At 37.6% G+C, this 19,663-nt stretch overlaps 1 protein-coding gene across 1 annotated transcript; it reads left to right on the top strand.

The window, feature by feature from the left end:
• Nucleotides 1-974: 974 nt before the first annotated feature.
• Nucleotides 975-17,667, top strand: LOC143136410 (C-type lectin lectoxin-Lio3-like). The gene is made up of 6 exons (XM_076297118.1): nucleotides 975-1,139; nucleotides 1,368-1,478; nucleotides 3,607-3,675; nucleotides 16,721-16,842; nucleotides 16,939-17,060; nucleotides 17,406-17,667. Exons 1-6 carry the CDS (start codon nucleotides 1,046-1,048, stop codon nucleotides 17,557-17,559), a joined length of 672 nt encoding a protein of 223 aa, XP_076153233.1. The 5' UTR covers nucleotides 975-1,045; the 3' UTR covers nucleotides 17,560-17,667.
• The last annotated feature ends 1,996 nt before the right edge of the window (nucleotides 17,668-19,663 follow it).

Below are 19,663 nucleotides of genomic sequence, written 5' to 3'. Positions count from 1 at the left end.
CCCATAGACAGCAAAAGAAAAGTCCACAGGAAAGACAAAAGCAGGAAGACGTTTTACCCTGCCAATTAAGGCATCATTAACATCAACAAGGCCGGACACCTGGACACTATTACACACAGGAGTAGCGATCTCAACTGTGTTAAAGGGAATCCCTTTAGACACCAGAGTAGTCCCAAAACGCACACCTCCTCTTTTACCCTGTGAAATCCTCACAGTCCGAAGACGAGCGCACCCACACCTACAGGAGTAGCGATCTCTACTGTGTTACGGGTGTGTGTTTTGAGCATGATCAAAAAGCACCAAACATAGAGACAAAATATGCAGCAATAGACATATCTTATTATATCATATCAGCGCTAAGCATCTTTGACATTTACACCAAGAAGGGAAGACAAAGTCATGTTCTCACTTTGCAGTGCTACTGTCTTGCTTTAATGGTGTTCAAGACCAATCTAATTTTAGTTAGTGAGTGATGGTTTGTAGATTTGAGTACACAAACTGTGAAAACAAGTAGAAACATGCAGATTGTATCATATTCAGCTTTTATGAACACAGCCGCAGCTCCAAACAGGCTCTTTCATTAGCATGGCATGGGCAAAACTAGACAAAAATATGCATATTAAGTTTTCATAAAATGATTGTAATGTCAGCCGTGTTAGCTGTGCATATAGGCCTGCTACCAGTGGTGGTCAAAGGGTATAATAGATGACCCCCTCCCAAGGCCCAGCGGTTTGGTGTTTATGCTCTACTGGTGACACAGGACTGTTGGTAGAAATCATCCAGAATTCGGTACTAGCTGGCCTGGCTGTGCATCGCTGACATTTTGCAACAGACCTCTAAATAAAAGAGGAAATAATAGTGTCAATTCATAGAACACAAGATGTCCTGCTGTTGGTCGTGTTCAACACTCTTTTCTACCAGCAGAGAGAGCTTTGAAGGAAGGAAGGAAGTGGTCTTTAAATAAATCATATCAGTCAAATACTCATAGGGTCTGTCAGTTACAGCAATATTACAGTCTGGACCTCTGTTTTTGATCATTGTAAGGATGTCTGATGATGGGATTTATCAGAATGTTGATGGAGGAGTCTCAAGCAATGATGGACACACAGGGGGGGGAAATGGCAGCCAGATATTCAATGGTAATATTAAAAAAAAAAATAAGATCACTCTACCGCACACTGTTGACTCAGTTTTATTCAGAGCGAACAACAATCCCAAATGACGAGGTCTTTAAAGTGTACATGTATTTTATTGTGTCTCTCTTTGGCATATATATTTTCTACATTTGACATGTGTTTGAATCAGGGCAATGCTTTTCAGGTTAAATCTTTATAATGAAAAATATGCATCTTTATGCAAACTGACAGGTCTGAAGTTGAGTGAACAGGTTATTGCCCCTCGATGTGATTCTACCAAGCTCATGCTGATTGCAACATGCTTTATACTCCTGTGTGGAATCGTTGTCTTGGGTGTGCTCTGTGAGTATTGGTCATTAGAATTATTAGAGCTTTAGTATTTTGATTCTTTTAGTGACACATCAAAATTGGTTGCCACAACACAAGATATCTCATTTGAGAGTTGAGTACACATGATAAGAAAAATAAAAGCCTGTGAGATTAGTTTTATTTGATTAAGCATTTATGGAAATAAAGATTACTCCATACAGGTTCATTCATTTCTATGGGCAAAACAATCCTGCAAGTGAATATTTTTCACATAATTATCATAATGAAGCTGTACTATAGTGTGAATGTGTTGCTGGCATCAATTTCAAAATTAACGTGATATGTAACATCTTCCATGAAATAGTGAAATTTGTCATTTCCAACATTTGATATGTTGTGTATGTTTCTTTTTTTCAGGTAAATATGGGTTTATGAGATTTGAAGATACCACCTTCTGTTTTTATGTTACAACTTTTTGGGATTTGGGGTTGTATTATAATATTTTGGGATATATACTATAGAAGTACAGGAACATAGAGAGCAAGAATAAGGTTCTAGAACATCACAAAAGTAGCCTATTATACACCAGGCCATAGAAATATCATAGTAATATCAATACTTGGCTGTCTATCACTTGGCTGTCTTGGCATCTAAGATCGAATTTAATTTATTTTCATTAACAATGGCTGACAATAATTAACAAATGGTTTACAGTTTTTTTCAATCGCTCATGGACGGATTATGAACTTTCGGGCCCCTGGGCCCAGTTGTATTAAGGGCCCCCCACTAATTGTCACATAATGTGGAAAGGGGGATTTGGGGGTCCTCCCGCAGAAAAAATTGAATTTGTATGATGTGATTTCCTGTATTCTGGTGCATTTTGGGATTGGCCAATACTTTAATTCAATCAGATTCATAGCCTACATCCTGATTTGTTGATATTGAGGCAATGATTCCATGCAAAGACTTGGATTTCAGGGCCCCCTGACCCCTTGGGCCCCTGGGCCCGGTAGGACCGTGCAATAATCCATCCCTGCAATCGCTAACAAGCGCTTACCCATACTTCAGATACTTTTTCTAAACTCTTCTAAACACAGACTCACACCTACAAAACACAATTGGCCAAATGGATAATTTTCTTCTCAAAAACACATTTTGTTCAATATATACTAACTCTTCATTTCAAAACAGATCTTTCTCTGCACACACTAACTTTACCAAAACACTGGAAATCTGACTCAAAATGAAATTATTCTGTCAAAGAATAACACTTGTTTTCACTTCACAAGGTACATGCAGTCAATCAAGGTACACCAGGTTTCAAAATACTATATTGTTGACATTACATAAACTGCTTTTATGTTTCAGTTTTACAGGTATTTTCATGCAAAACATGCTATCCACCGTTTTTACACTACATTTCTTGGTTGGGAACTGTATGTCCACATGTAATGTTCACATTCAAAAGCATTCCAGTAAAAAGCAAGTCAGTTTTTTTTTCGTTTTACTGTTTACAGGAGGTACAGTAGAAATACTGTTTACAGTATGATAGAACAGAAATCCATGAAACACACAAGAGCATTCTGAACAAAAAACAACAGCAAAAAGCCCAGATAAAAAAAGGGGGGGGGGACTAAAAAAAAAAGCACACAATTACTGTATCTAATCTCTGCGATCTTCAGAGTTAGGCCACATGTTTTCATCAACATCGCATCTGATATTATCCAAGGCGATGCACCTGGGATAAAACCACTTGGTAGCAGAAGCAGACATTTTCATACTGTATCTAAGGTTTGGAATATTGTGTTTGCCATTGTGGGATGTTGTGTGTTAACATTCGTAAATACTACAAAAACAATCCATAGTTTTTTTGGGAGGTATAGCTTGTCTGTTAAGAAAATGTAAGCATTGTGGAAATGTGTTCACTGACTGCATATTGTGTAAAAACGACATGAAATGTGTGAATGGTATGGCCACAAAAGGCCGATGCTGTGCTAATTGTGTTAAGAGTTTTGAAAATGTGACAACTGGTTAGACAAACGCTTGTTAGCGACTGAAAAAAACTGTAATGTAATTGATCCTTTTGGTAGGCTAAAGGAAGTGAATGGCTGGGCAGTTCATAAGATATGTTCCTCTTCCTCTGATATGTTCCTGCTTGCAGATGGCAACAAAGAGAAGAATCAACAACCACAACAAGCAACTCTCATCAAAGCAGAAGCAAACAAAACAGGTACATGTAGGCCTATTTCTTCATCTGAAAATAACCCCAATAACCCCCAACACATACGCATACCTCAAACATCACCAAATGTATTGTGCGTAGTCAGGTTGTAGTAATTTGTCCACATACCAAGTTTGGTGTCGATACGAGAAAGTGTTGATAATTATAGCACCCCTAGTGGTCAAAAGTCACCAAATTTATTGTGCGTCCTCAGGTTGTAGTCACGAGTCCACATACCAAGTTTGGTGTTGATACGAGAAAGTGTTGCAAATTAAAGCACCCCTAGTGGTCAAAGGTCGCTAAAATTATTGTCTGTCCTCAGGATGAGGTCCCAAGTCCATGTGCTAAGTTTGGTCTCAATACGTGAAAGCATTGCTGAAATATGAGCCCACTTCCTGTGATTATAGCGCCAAATAGTGGTCAAAGATCATTAAACTTATTGACCCTCCTCCTTATTGGGTCCTGAGACCATATACTGAGTTTGGTGTTTATAAGCAAAAGCCTTGCTGAGATATCACTTCACTTCCTGTTTGGCGGCTTCGCCGCCAAACTTGATTGGTCGTCCCGGGCAACGGGTTTTGACCATAGTTCCAAAAAGCAATGCATTTGTGAGTCATGGTCTTAAGATCATCTGCATCAAGTTTCGTGAAAATCGGACAAACTTTGCAAACTTTGATGCCTTTTAAGTGTTTTTGATGACATCCAATATGGCGGTCAAATCAATTATGTTGACGTCACATGTTTGCATGTGTCGGCCTAAGGACCTCTCATGCTTTAATTCCAAACACATGACCCGTTACAGGCCAAAACGTAATTTTGGTAATTATAGCGCCACCTATAGGTCAAAAGTCATCAAATTTATTGAGCCTCCTCCTAATTGGGTACTGAGACCCTGTACTGAGTTTGGTGTTGATACGCGAAAGCCTTGCTGAGATCACTTCACTTCCTGTTTGGCGGCTTCGCCGCCAAACTTGATTGGTCACGACGGGTGATGGGTTTTGAATATGGCTCCCAAAAGCAATGCATTTGTGAGTCATGGTCTGAAGATCATCTGCGTCAAGTTTCGTGAAAATCGGACAAACTTTGTAACCTTTGATGACTTTTAAGTGTTTTTGATGAAATACAATATGGCGGAAGATCCAACATGGCGGAAATTGACTTCATGGGGTGCGTCGAGTTCGGTCTCATCCAAGGATTCCAAATATACCTTAATGTTCAAAATGTGATGTACGGTAAATGCATAGATGCAATTCAACATTTGAAACGTTGGTGGCGCTAGAGCACTCAAAGTGCAGACTTGAAACTTTGATAAATTAAAGATATGACTGAACCGAATCAATGTGCCGAATATCTCAACTTTTTACTGTATGGTTCAATGGCAAATTACCGTTTCGTTATAATAATAATAAGAATACGTAGAATCACTATGGGTTGCCTCGCAGCTTCGCTGCTTGGCCCCCAATAAAATACAAATAACAAAATAGAAAAATAGAAAAGGCATAACAAAATAATAAGGCAATATCAGGCAATAAACAAAAACAAAAATATATAATACAAAATATTTTTTTTTATTTTGCTGATCACAAAAAGTGATTGATAGATGTCCCATTCTATGAACATCACATTCACCAACACAGACAAATTGAAGAATTTCAATTTAGGCTAGGCTACTGTCTGTGTGGAGCGAACTTGAGTGCTTGCCCAATTAAGTCCTCTGAATCAGCTGCAGTCAGTCTGGGGAAATTCTTCTGGTTGGCCACTAAGTAAAAGTCAAAATTAAGCTAAGTTACAAGTCAACTTAAAACCTCCTATCAGCCAATCTACGCATATTGATATGGACAATAAAATAAACTAGAAATGCAATTCCAAGGAATTACCAGTGCATGAAAATGCTAAAGTTGTGATGTAAAATATCATGTATAGTTAAAACAGATAAGACAGAGATGGTTACTACGGTGATGCTAGGATAGACATGGTGGTTGCATAGCTTAATAAAAGTTGATAGTTTAAAAGTACACTGTTTAAAAGCTGAATGTAGATAGTTGTTGATAGACAGTAGATAGTTTAAAAGTTGTTGATAGACAGCTAGTTTAATAGATAGTTTAATGATAGTTTAAAAGTAGACCGTTTAAAAGTTGAAGGTAAATAGTTTAATAGTTGTTGACAGACTGGAAGTTTAATGAATGTTGATATTTAAATAGTTTAATGGCTGTGTATAGGTAGATATTTGACGATAACTGAAAGTTGGAATGGCTCTAATGTTTGCTAGCAGTTATGCTAAGATTTTTAACTATGCTAACCATGCTACTTAGCTAATGTTTTATAGCAGTGCTAGCAATGCTAACCTGCTAACCATGCTACTTAGTAAGGGTGTCACGATTTCGATTTTATTTCGAAATCGATCGAAATTACATTTCAATCTCGAACTTCGAATTTAAAAGTAGAATCGACGATGCAGCCACACCCCCAATGTCACGTCCAGCATGTATGCTGAAAGTAATTGTAGGTGAATAAATGAAAGTAATTGTAGGTGAATAATTACTTAATATTGATCTTAGACTGGCGAACTTCAGGAAAAACTCAGGAATCAGGTTTATTATGTTACAAGCTGAGAGAGAGTACAAAAAAAGGTCTATGGTCTATGTAGGCCTAGCCCAGGCCTGAGGCCTAGGTTGGCCTGTAGCCAACTTATCCTCTCTTCCGCTACATCCTTAGTCCAAGTCTAGAAAATCTGATCTGACAAACATTGCAGTTTAGTTACTTTTAAATGTTTTAAACAAAGAACAAAAATGGCGCCAAGAACAATCCCACTTGGTTGGCTCTTCACTTGGTATCAGACACACCTACTCACACCCACTTCACACCTATATGAATAGCATGAGGAGAGATATCTTATATATCAGAAATATCACTTATAGAATGTTCCAAACATTCTCACAATCACATCATTACAATCCTTGTAATGAGACTATCAAAATGATACCAGACATGAATACATTTACATTTCATGATACATGGATACATTATATCAAGGTAGCATCCTTTGTCTTGTGTAAGTGATAGGCCTTAAACCAGCACATTAGCATTCCATTGGGGGAGGGGATGGGGTCTTTGTTTAAAACCATGAAGGGTTACATGGCTAACTAAAAGTAGTCTTGAAGTTAAATTATTATCCATAAATTTTATTGCTATCAATGCCAAGACGCACAAACACACATGCACGTGCTGAACTGCAGCGTCAACACTCCTCTAATTTTAGGCTGCAGCCAGTTAATATATAGGCCTACACATCAACCTACCGAAATCAAAGCCCCTCTTCCTACTTTGAAATCACCGGTGTGGAAGTATTCGTTCATTCACGTCAATTAAAACTTAGCCTACTCAACTTAAAGATGTACTGTAAAAAAATACAGTCCAAAGTCACTTTAAGGCTTAAAATGCACATTTATAAGTACATATTCCATGAACACTAACCTTGGGTCTCTTCGGAGTGTGCTGAAACAATCAAATTAACATTCTGTGTTGTTTCATTTTACTATGTTCACGTCTCTGTTTTAGCCTAAAGTTAGTTATATTTACATTTCAACCTCGCGGTTGGAACGGTTTCAAAGCGGTTTCAAAATAAAAGCCCCCCGAAAAAGAAAAGGCCAAAAAGAGTAAATAGGGTCCGTGTACCTTCTGTTCATTTGATTTTCAAGGTTGAAACAGTGATCAAAAAACGGATTTGAAGACCTTTACCTAAAAACAGTACTTCCCAGAGAAAAATAAAACACAAATATTGAAGCATTTTGTGGAAAAAATAATCAAATATACAATGAGGGTTTGAATTTCAACATTGTAATTTCAATTAGTCATTATTCCAGTTAAAAATGAAAACAGGAACTCCACATTCACTACTGCATGCTGACAGCATTTTTTTGCCACTGCCCGAATGGATAATTGCTAGCCTATATGTTAATCAAAGGGAGCAAGATGGTGATGTTGAAGGACAATGATCTGCACATAGAAAAAAAATCGCCAGAACATTCCAAGCTTCTCATTTTGATCGATATGTAGGCCTAATTTATGTCCCAGGTGTGCTAGGGATGGGATTAAGGTTGCGTGCACCCTTCGAAGAAAGAGGGGAAATGTCACTGAAAGACAATCGACATCATGCATTTATTTGCCTATGTTTTGTAGGTATAGGCTTAGCTTAACAGTTTAAACTGCAAAAAAAATAAAAATCTAATGTCGGTGCGTTTGACTCGTGCACATGCATATGTGCATGTTGGAATGTGATATATCGGTTTTAGTAGGCCTATTGTATTTGCATTTACCTTGTGGTGTGTTAGCATGTGTCTTCCCTTGGTTGTACCCATAGACTGTATATATATACAGTCTACAATATGGTTGTACCTCATGTGTTTATTCATGTGTGTTGTGTGTGACTACCCGTTCGTGTATTGTGCATGTGTTAGTGACTAGCCTTGTTTGTTCTATAATGATGTTTTGACCTGTCTGTGTTCCCCGCTCCTGACCCAATAAATGTAGGCTACTGATTTTAACCTTGTTGCCTCAGTTGTTACAATATGAATATAAATATAAATTAGTTGTAGGCCTATGTCATTTTGAACAGAAGCATCTGCGAAATACCATTATCATAACCATAACCAAATAGCCTACGTCCTTGGTCAGCTGGCTACTATATGCTTCCTTAGGCCTTATCACGTGCACCCCCCCCCCCCCCAATGCAAGGACAGCTTATTCTCGATTCTTTCTCCATTACTATTCTCCTTTACCAACATAATACAGGCAACGATAGGCTAGTCGCGCATACAGAACAACAGAGGAGCAGTGCAGTGAATTGTTGTCAGATTTTTTCCAGCTCTGCGTTCAACGGCTTCCACTCCCCTTGCTCCTAGTTGATACAACGTAGGTATAGGCTAGCTGACATTTCTGCGTAAGTTAGCTTGTTTACAAACATGTCTCTAATTAAAACGTCATAGGTTTCAATGTAGGACAGCCTAGCGGGGATAGGCCAAATGAAAAATTGAGGAAAGTGCCGATTTCACATTATTGTTGTGCGTATTTTGGATTTCGGTCGTGGGGATACAAAGTTTAATATCCAAAACAAAAACACGAGGGAATTTCCTATTTTGTTTTTAAAAAATACAGATATAAGGTCGTTTTTCGATTTTCAATTTTCGTTTCGAATTTGAAAATCAAATGAACGGAAGATACACGGACCTACACAGACCAAATAACATATAAGGAATGCATTAATAGTAATATTTAAAAAAGATCGAAAATCGAATCGAATCGTGACTTTAAAATCGAAAATTACATCGAATCGAGGATTTGGAGAATCGTGACACCCCTACTACTTAGCTAACGTTTTCTAGCAGTTTAATGAATGTTGATATTCAAATAGTTTAATGGCTGTGTATAGATAGATATTTGACGATAACTGAAAGTTGGAATGGCTCTAATGTTTGCTAGTAGTTATGCTAAGATGTTTAACTATGTTAACCATGCTACTTAGCTAATGTTTTATAGCAGTGCTAGCAATGCTAACCATGCTACTTAGCTAACTTAACTAACATTTTCTAGCAGTTTTGCTAAACATGCTAACTATGCTAGCAATGCTAACATGCTAACTATGTTGACCATGTGACTTAGCTAACCTAGCTTATCATTTTTAGTAGTTATGCTAACTAGCATGCTAACTATGCTAACCATGTAACTTAGCTAACCTAGCTAATCATTTTTAGTAGTTATGCTAACTATGCTAACTATAATGCTAACAATGTTAACATGCTAACTGTGCTAACCATGTGACTTAGCTAACCTAGCTAATCATTTTTAGTAGTTATGCTAACTATGCTAACTAGCATGTTAACAATGCTAACATGCTAACTATGTTAACCATGTGACTTAGCTAACCTAGCTAATCATTTTTAGCAGTTTTGTTAACAATGGTAACAATGCTAACATGCTAATTATGTTAACCATGCTAACTAGCTACAGTGGGTAGGAGTCATAGTTGATGACAAGTGTTGACATAGTTGATGACAAGTTAAAAGTTGTTGATACAGCTAGTTTAATAGATAGTTTAATAATAGTTTAAAAGTAGACTGTTTAAAAGTTGAATGTATATAGTTTAAAAGTTTAAAAGTTGAATGTAGATAGTTTAAAAGTTGTTAATAGACAACTAGTTTAATAGATAGATAGTTTAATGATAGTTTAAAAGTAGACCGTTTAAAAGTTGAATGTAAAAAGTTCAGTAGTTTAATGGGTTAAATTGTTTAACAGTGGATTATTGTAGTGAGGACTTTTATTTTGAAACAGTTTTGGGCAGAGGAAACAGTTGAATAGGATGTGTAGTCTTAATTGACCCAGATTGTATGCTTAAAGCCTGAGGCTGCAGGTGGCCTGAACACCTGCAATAGGATTCTAATTGCTTAACGGCTGTATTATGATGTCACAATCGGCAATGTTAAGTCTATGGGGATTTTTAAAAAGTTTTTCTTTAATAGTTTAAAAAGTATAAAAGTTTCAAAGTTGAAAAGACATAGCAGCTTGGTCCGTTTGAATACCTACATTACAACGTTTGAATGAAGTTTCTAAGTTAAACTGTTCAAGAGAAATTGCGTACGGAAAAAGTGGTAAGCGGAATAATAATAACTAGAAATGCAATTCCAAGGAATTACCAGTGCATGAAAATGCTAAAGTTGTGATGTAAAATATCATGTATAGTTAAAACAGATAATACAGAGATGGTTACTACGGTGATGCTAGGATAGACATGGTGGTTGCATAGCTTAATAAAAGTTGATAGTTTAAAAGTAGACTGTTTAAAAGCTGAATGTAGATAGTTTAAAAGTTGTTGATAGACAGTAGATAGTTTAAAAGTTGTTGATAGGCAGCTAGTTTAATAGATAGTTTAATGATAGTTTAAAAGTAGACCGTTTAAAAGTTGAAGGTAAATAGTTTAAAAGTTGTTGACAGACTGGAAGTTGAATGAATGTTGATATTCAAATAGTTTAATGGCTGTTTATAGGTAGATATTTGACGATAACTGAAAGTTGGAATGGCTCTAATGTTTGCTAGCAGTTATGCTAAGATTTTTAATTCTGCTAACCATGCTACTTAGCTAATGTTTTATAGCAGTGCTAGCAATGCTAACATGCTAACCATGCTACTTAGCTAACTTAACTAACATTTTCTAGCAGTTTTGTTAAACATGCTAACTATGTTAGCAATGCCAACATGCTAACTATATCAACCATGTGACTTAGCTAACTTAGCTAATCATTTTTAGCAGTTATGCTATCTATGCTAACTAGCATGCTAACATGTTAACCATGTTACTTAGCTAACCTAGCTAATCATTTTTAGCAGTTTTGCTAAAAATGCTAACTAGCATGTTAACATGCTAGCATGCTAACTATGCTAACCATGTTACTTAGCTAACTTAGCTAATCATTTTTAGTAGTTTTGCTAAAAATGCTAATTAGCATGTTAACATGCTAGCATGCTAACTATACTAACCATGTTACTTAGCTAACTTAGCTAATCATTTTTTGTAGTTATGCTAACAATGCTAACTAACATTAACATGCTAGCATGCTAATTATGCTAACCATGTTACTTAGCTAACCTAGCTAATCATTTTTAGCAGTTTTGCTAAAAATGCTAACTAGAATGTTAACATGCTAGCATGCTAACTATGCTAACCATGTGACTTAGCTAACCTAGCTAATCATTTTTAGCAGTTTTGTTAAAAATGCTAACAATGTTAGCAATGCTAACATGCTAACTTTGTTAACCATGCTAACTAGCTACAGTGGGTAGGAGTCATAGTTGATGAAAAGTGTTGACATAGTTGATGACAAGTTAAAAGTTGTTGATAGACAGCTAGTGAATGTATATAGTTTAAAAGTGTAAAAAGTTGAATGTAGATAGTTTAAAAGTTGTTGATAGACAGCTAGTTTAATAGATAGATAGTTTAATGATAGTTTAAAAGTAGACCGTTTAAAAGTTGAATGTAAAAAGTTCAGTAGTTTAATGGGTTACATTGTTTAACAATGGATTATTGTAGTGAGGACTTTTATTTTGAAACAGTTTTGGGCAGAGGAAACAGTTGAATAGGATGTGTAGTCTTAATTGACCCAGATTGTATGCTTAAAGCCTGAGGCTGCAGGTGGCCTGAACACCTGCCATAGGATTATTCTAATTGCTTAATGGCCGTATTATGATGTCATAATCGGCAATGTTAAGTCTATGGGGAATTTTAAAAAGTTTTTCTTTAATAGTTTAAAAAGTATAAAAGTTTCAAAGTTGAAAAGACATAGCAACCCGATCTGTTTGAAGACCTACGTTACAAAGTTTGAATGAAGTTTCTAAGTTAAACTGTTCAAGAGAAATTGCGTCTAGAAAAAGTGGTAAGCGGAATAATAATAACTAGAAATGCAATTCCAAGGAATTACCAGTGCATGAAAATGCTAAAGTTGTGATGTAAAATATCATGTATAGTTAAAACAGATAATAAAGAGATGGTTACTACGGTGATGCTAGGATAGACATGGTGGTTGCATAGCTTAATAAAAGTTGATAGTTTAAAAGTAGACTGTTTAAAAGTTGAATGTAGATAGTTTAAAAGTTGTTGATAGACAGTAGATAGTTTAAAAGTTGTTGATAGACAGCTAGTTTAATAGATAGTTTAATGATAGTTTAAAAGTAGACCGTTTAAAAGTTGAAGGTAAATAAGTTGTTGACAGACTGGAAGTTGAATGAATGTTGATATTCAAATAGTTTAATGGCTGTGCATAAGTAGATATTTGACGATAACTGAAAGTTGGAATGGCTCTAATGTTCGCTAGCAGTTATGCTAAGATTTTTAACTATGCTAACCATGCTACTTAGCTAATGTTTTATAGTAGTGCTAGCAATGCTAACCTGCTAACCATGCTACTTAGCTAACGTTTTCTAGCAGTTTAATGAATGTTGATATTCAAATAGTTTAATGGCTGTGCATAGGTAGATATTTGACGATAACTGAAAGTTTGAACGGCTCTAATGTTTGCTAGCAGTTATGCTAAGATTTTTAATTCTGTTAACCATGCTACTTAGCTAATGTTTTATAGCAGTGTTAGCATGCTAACCATGTTACTTAGCTAACTTAACTAACATTTTCTAGCAGTTTTACTAAACATGCTAACTATGCTAACAATGTTAGCATGCTAACTATGTTAACCATGTTACTTAGCTAACTTAGCTAATAATTTTAGCAGTTATGCTAACTATGCTAACTAGCATGCTAACTATGCTAACCATGTTACTTAGCTAACCTAGCTAATCATTCATGCTAACCATGTTACTTAGCTAACTTAGCTAATAATTTTTAGCAGTTTTGCTAAAAATGCTAACTAGCATGCTAATATGTTAGCATGCTAACTATGCTAACCATGTTACTTAGCTAACTTAGCTAATCATTTTTAGCAGTTTTGCTAAAAATGCTAACTAGCATGTTAACATGCTAACTATGCTAACCATGTGACTTAGCTAACTTAGCTAATCATTTTTAGTAATTTTGCTAAAAATGCTAACTAGTATGTTAACATGCTAACTATGCTAACCATGTGACTTAGCTAACTTAGCTAATCATTTTTAGTAATTTTGCTAAAAATGTTAACTAGCATGTTAACTTGCTAGCATGCTAACTATGCTAACCATGCTAACTAGCTACAGTAGGTAGGAGTCATAGTTGATGACAGTTACAATGGCTAAACAGTTAAAAAGTTCAGTAGTTTAAAGGGTTAAATTGTTTAACAGTGAAATATTGTAGTGAGGACTTTTATTTTGAAACAGTTTTTGGCAGAGGAAGCAGTTGAACAGGATGTGTAGTCTTAATAGGGCCAGTTTGTATGCTTAAAGCCTGAGACTGGCAGTTGAGATCCAGGTGTCCTGAACACCTGCCATAGGATTCTAATTGCTTAATGGCCGTATTATGATGTCATAATCGGCAATGTTAAGTCTATGGGGATTTTTAAAAAGTTTTTCTTTAATAGTTTAAAAAGTATAAAAGTTTCAAAGTTGAAAAGATATAGCAACCCGATCTGTTTGAAGACCTACGTTACAAAGTTTGAATGAAGTTTCTAAGTTAAACTGTTCAAGAGAAATTGCGTCTAGAAAAAGTGGTAAGCGGAATAATAATAATAAGAAGAAGAAGTTGCCTAGGAAGAACAGTACAGTGCATTTTCATGCACTGTAATAAGAAGAAGTTGCCTAGGAAGAACAGTACAGTGCATTTTCATGCACTGTAATAAAAAGAAGTTGTTGAAGTTGCCTAGGAAGAACAGTACAGTGCATTTTCATGCACTGTAATAACACCTGCCTCTTGTTATAATCTTGCAGAGCGTCACGTCCTTTTGGACTTTCTACCCTGCAGGCTATATTGTGTCAGAACGTCACTGGTAACCATTCAACGAATGCCAATACCTCCATCCTCCCAGTGAGGAAATGTTGCTGTAAAAACATATAGAAATACAAAACCTTTAAGCGAAGTCACATTGACTCACATGACTATCATACAACATTATGTAAATTCAGAGTGACTGGACGCTGCTGCACATGTCCCAGAGAGTGGGATTCCTCTTAGAGCCCAAGATATAAATTCGTGTTGTGGCAAGTGACCACTGAGGGGAAAGGTATACCTGCTGCTTTATCTACTGTACCTGTTTACACGACAACGCTCACGGGTGAAAATGACAAAATATTTTGTCAGATGCATGCCTTTCGTTTAGACGGCAACGGCGTTTTGGGGGCTTAAAAACGCAAAAAAGTGAAAACCACCCTCCAGAGTGGAAGCCTTAAAAACGCTCCACCGTCGCGTTCCCATCTAAAGGTGAAACTCCAGTGATCCACTAGCATGCGATGCGCACTCTGCGACGCAGTATCCCTATTCATTTCTATGAGAAGCGAATTCCGCACCCGCATAGGATTCTGTGTATGTGGTGCAATGAGATGTGGTGCAGCTGTGGCTGAGGCGCGTCCAAAAGTTCAGCAATCCCCAACTTTATGCAAATGAATCCGTCCATCGCGAGGCGAGTATCCAATAGTAGAGCAATATGCAGGGGAGGTCCATCATCACGTAGCCTAAACCAAACCTTTTCCGGTAGTGTGGTTACCGCCAAAACAACGTACAGAAACATGGCAGACAAAAAATGAATCATAGCAGTGTCTACATTTCCGTGTTTGTATGATGTGTCGCTAGAATCATACAGGGACAACTTCATGCGAAATGACTCTCAACTGTCTTTGGTTCATGATTTGAAATGACCGCCCAACTTGCAAACTGATTTATAGATGTGAATTTCCCTCGGTAATTTCAAAATAGTGGAGGGAAACATTTTGGTTGGTTGTTTACTAGGCTACCTGCTCTTGCCCTGCCGTTTCCATCCATCTACGAAAGGGAATGCCCATCAAAGCGTCTTCATGGAGGGTAGCGTCGCGATTTGGTTCTGCATCGCGGAGTTCGCATCGCATGCTAGTGGATCACCGGCGTTACAGAGTCAACGCATCGGAAGGCTACAGCAATATGCAGGGGAGGTCCATCATCACGTAGGGAACGTCCATCAAAGCGTCTTCATGAAGGGTAGCGTCGCAATTTAGGGAATTCGCATCGCGTGCTAGTGGATCAGGGGCGTTATGCGTCGATGCGTAGCAAAATGTGTCATCTATCGGCCGCATTGCTTGCGTCCAGAAAGGGAGCGCGTCGCTAGCATTGCCTGCTCGCGTTGCTTGCTCGCGTTGACTCTGTAACGGCTCCCACACACAGCTGCGTTCCGTCAATGCATGCCAGTGGGTGTTCCCGACGGTAGCTATGCTAATAACTTGAAGTAAAACCGTAATGTGATTGGTTGGTGCCGTCCGTAGATTGGCTTGATTGGCCGGTGCCGTCTGTCGGTGCAGCAACAGCTGAACTCCTCAACGCGAGCGGCGGGAGAAACGCGACGCGACGGACCCACAATTCAGTTCGGCAACGGATCACGTGAGCCCATGTAAAATCAATGGGATGCGTCTCCAGCAACGCGAAGCACGCAGCTGTGTGTGGGAGCCGTTAGAGCCCTTAAAAGCTCACAGAGGCTCTCGTTGTGTACACGTTGAGGGCAATTCCATGGAAAATTGACTTTTTGTCACATCCATAACACCAGTGAAATGCCTTGGCATTTGTATGATGTGAATGATAACATTCATTTTTTTTTTCTCATTTACATTCTTCAGCCAATAATAGCAAATGCTCAAATGTCATGTAATCATTCACATCATACCATACCATCACATTTTATTGGCTTTATGGATGTTACAAAAAAAATAATTTTCCATGAAATTGCCCTTTACACTACCACCTAGCTGCCAGGCATGCATACTACATCAAATTTCACACCGTCACCGTATGCATGCAGATTTCCCCCAAAAACCCTCGTCTAAACGCGGAATAAAAAGTGAGAACACAACGCCACTTTTGCGTTTTCTCTTCAGATCGTTTCCATCTAAACATATGCACTTTAAGAACATTTTTTGTGCCAGAGACAGGCCAAACGGAAGGACTCTGAATTGGTAGAGACAGGCCTGAAAGGCAAAACAGAGAAAACAATGGTGTGTCTGGATGATGAGAATATGAAAATAAGGATCCTTTTAATCCAGAGTTGTGAACCACTCTTTTAGGAAGATTACACTCAGAATATCTGCTGTGTGGAGTATTTTGAACAGCAGTCTTTTTTCAGATAGGGGTTTAGTTCCCTCAAGGCCAGGACTAGTCAGTAACTGTCATCTTTTTTTGTTTATGTCAAATTAAAAATGATCAAGCCGTTGAACGTAAAACAATCTACAAATTCCTCTGGCTCCTTTTTCTATTGAGCCGTAAGGGTAACATTCACATGCAGGCTATCCGCTTCTGGCAGTCCGGAGGCGTGCAATACAGCTTAAGGTTGAGTGGCCAAGATGGGGAAAAAGTCTAGACCTATATTTTGTGCAAGGTTTTGTTTCACTAACAATTTATGAACATAAACAGGAGCACTCGGACCCAAAAAGAAATTCTACCTGTTTTTTGAAAGCCTGGACTGGACAGAAAGTCGTAGGATGTGTATTTCTGCAGGAGGAGACATGGCGACTGTTGACAATGAAGAGGATCAGGTAAGGGTAAAGAAGACCCAATATATCAAATAAAGTCCTAGTAAAGACCCAATATATGGAAATAAAATAAACAGACACTCAAATCATTTTTTCCAGTTGTTGCTGCTGAACTTAATCAACAATACCAACACGTTTCCCTTTTGGATTGGACTGACTGACTTGAAAAAAGAAGGTCAATGGTTGTGGTCAGATGGCAAACCTTTGAAGGACAATTTGACGTAAGAGTAATTTCACTTGTGTATGGAATTAAAGTTAGATAAAAATCCTGTCAAAAACAGCTTGTTTGATGTGCTGTCTAATTTAACCATCAGTGCTTTGAGTTAAATAATTACTCTTTCTATTTAGCTTCTGAGAGCAAAGAGCAGCATCTGACAGTTAAAATCTTAGCAGATCATGTCTCTGCAAACGAAGGCTTTGTCATCGAGACTGCCAATAACAACAATTCATTTAATGTTTAAATTAGTTTAAATTCGTTGTGTTCACTTTTTGGATAAGTGCAGCATATATGACTGAACATGTCAGTCATGTCAATAAAAATATCTCATTTGTGATATGTACTCTAGATTCTGGGATAAGGATCAGCCTGACGATGGACCAGATAAGAAGTATGCAGCTGGCCAGGATTGTGTTTGGATTCAAGATGTACATAAAATCAATAACTGGATGGATGGATATTGCAATCATCTTCATGGAAGAATATGTGCATTTTTCTGTTAAAATAATGACAAAGATTGTAATCCAGTGCAATGTTACCTTTTTGAGGTATTCATCAGGCCATGATGCATGTTATATACATACTTCTGATTTATACTTGTCAGCAAACACTTTTTTTTTACAGCATTGCTATTGCTTTGCTGAACTCATGTTAGTGTCACCCAGTTGTACCATGAAAACATTTTGCATTATTTTAGCATTAAACTTTTTCATTTAAATTTTTTCAACAAATTATTTCAGGTCAGTGAATATTGAGTTGCATCAGACATGTGTATGATAGTGACACATGAAGTAGGCTATAAGATTCCCTCTTTTGGTGTGTTTAAGTTGAGTCTGAAGTTCACCTACAAAAAGGACTTAAAGCTGCCCTCTTTGCCAGTACACTGTGTGCAAAATTATTAGGCAAGTGAGTATTTTTGACCTTATTGCCATTTTCATGCATATTTTCCAACTCCAAGCTATATAAACTTGAATGCTAATTGGATTTAAGCATTATCAGGTGATTTTGTGTATTTGTATAATGAGGGAGGGAGTGAATGGCCTATAGTGATCACCCTATATCAAGGTGTGCATAATTATTAGGCAGCTTTTTTACCTCAGACAAAATGGGCCAAAAAAGAGATTTAACAGACTCTGAAAAGTCAAAAATAGTAAAATGCCTTTCAGAGGGATGCAGCACTCTTGAAGTAGCAAAGATATTGAGGCTTGATCACCGAACAATCAAACGTTTCATTGCAAATAGTTAACAGGGTTGCAAGAAACGTGTGGAGAAAAAAAGACGCAGATTAACTGCTAAGAAGACTTGAGAAGAATTAAATGTGAAGTTACCAGGAACCCATTAACCTCCAGTGCTGCTATATTCCAGAAATGCAACCTACGGAGTGTCTAGAAGTACAAGGTGTTCAGTGCTCAGAGACATGGCCCAGGTAAGAAAGGCTTAAACACGACCACCACTTAACAAGACTCATAAGTTGAAACGTCAAGCCTGGGCCAAGAAATATCTGAAGACAGATTTTTCAAAGGTTTTATGGACAGATGAAATGAGAGTGACTCTTGATGGACCAGATGGATGGGCCCCTGGCTGGATCACTAATGGGCACAGAGCTCCACTTCGAGTCAGACGCCAGCAAGGTGGAGGTGGGGTACTGGTATGGGATGCTATTATTAAGGATGAGCTAGTTGGACCTTTTAGGGTTGAAAATGGACTTAAAATCAACTCCCAAAACTACTGCCAGTTTTTAAAAGATACTTTCTTCAAGCAGTGGTACAGGAAAAAGTCTACATCCTTCAAGAAAGCCATGATTTTTATGCAATGCTCCATCACATGCATCCAAGTACTCCACTGCATGGCTAGCCAGCAAAGGCCTTAAAGATGACAGAATAATGACGTGGCCCCCTTCTTCACCTGACCTAAACCCCATTGAGAACTTGTGGGCCCTTCTTAAACGTGAGATTTACAGTGAGGGAAGACAATACACCTCTCTGAACAGCATTTGGGAGGCTGTGGTTAATGCTGCGCAAAAAGTTGATCATCAACAGATAAGAAAACTAACAGACTCCATGGATGGAAGGCTCATGACCGTTATTGAAAAGAAGGGTGGCTATATTGGTCACTGAATATTTTTTGAAATGTCAGAAGTGTGTATTTGTACATTTTGAGTTGTTTATGTATTATTCTTACTCTAAGAAATGAAAATAAACAAGTGAGATGGGAACATTTTAGCTTTTCATTTAGTTGCATAACAATTCTGCACACTAGTTGCCTAATAATTCTGCACACATATATATTTTCTTGATGAAGCCAAAACTCACTTTTCCTTTGTTAAATATTCAGATTTGAGGTGCATTAACATTTTTGATTGACTGGGAAAACTGTATATGTTCAACAATACAATACATCCTCAATACAACTTGTCTAAATGTCAACTTGTCTATATTAAACTGCGTTCACCAGCACTTTTTAGCACCTTGTCCTCCATATGAGCAACAGTGCAACTCTTCCGGAGAGGTCACACCCAACACCTGCCACTGACCATCGACGGTGCTGTGGTGGAGAGAGTGAGCAGCACCAAATTCCTGGGGGTGCACATCAGTGAAGACCTCTCCT

This window comes from Alosa pseudoharengus, unplaced genomic scaffold, assembly GCF_046254945.1.
Source record: "Alosa pseudoharengus isolate Yale_2024_CS ecotype anadromous, Long Island Sound unplaced genomic scaffold, YU_APseudo_1.1 YU_APseudo_1.1_scf_20, whole genome shotgun sequence".
NCBI classification, from domain to species: domain Eukaryota; kingdom Metazoa; phylum Chordata; class Actinopteri; order Clupeiformes; family Clupeidae; genus Alosa; species Alosa pseudoharengus.
This window is presented reverse-complemented; position numbering and strand designations above follow the sequence as displayed.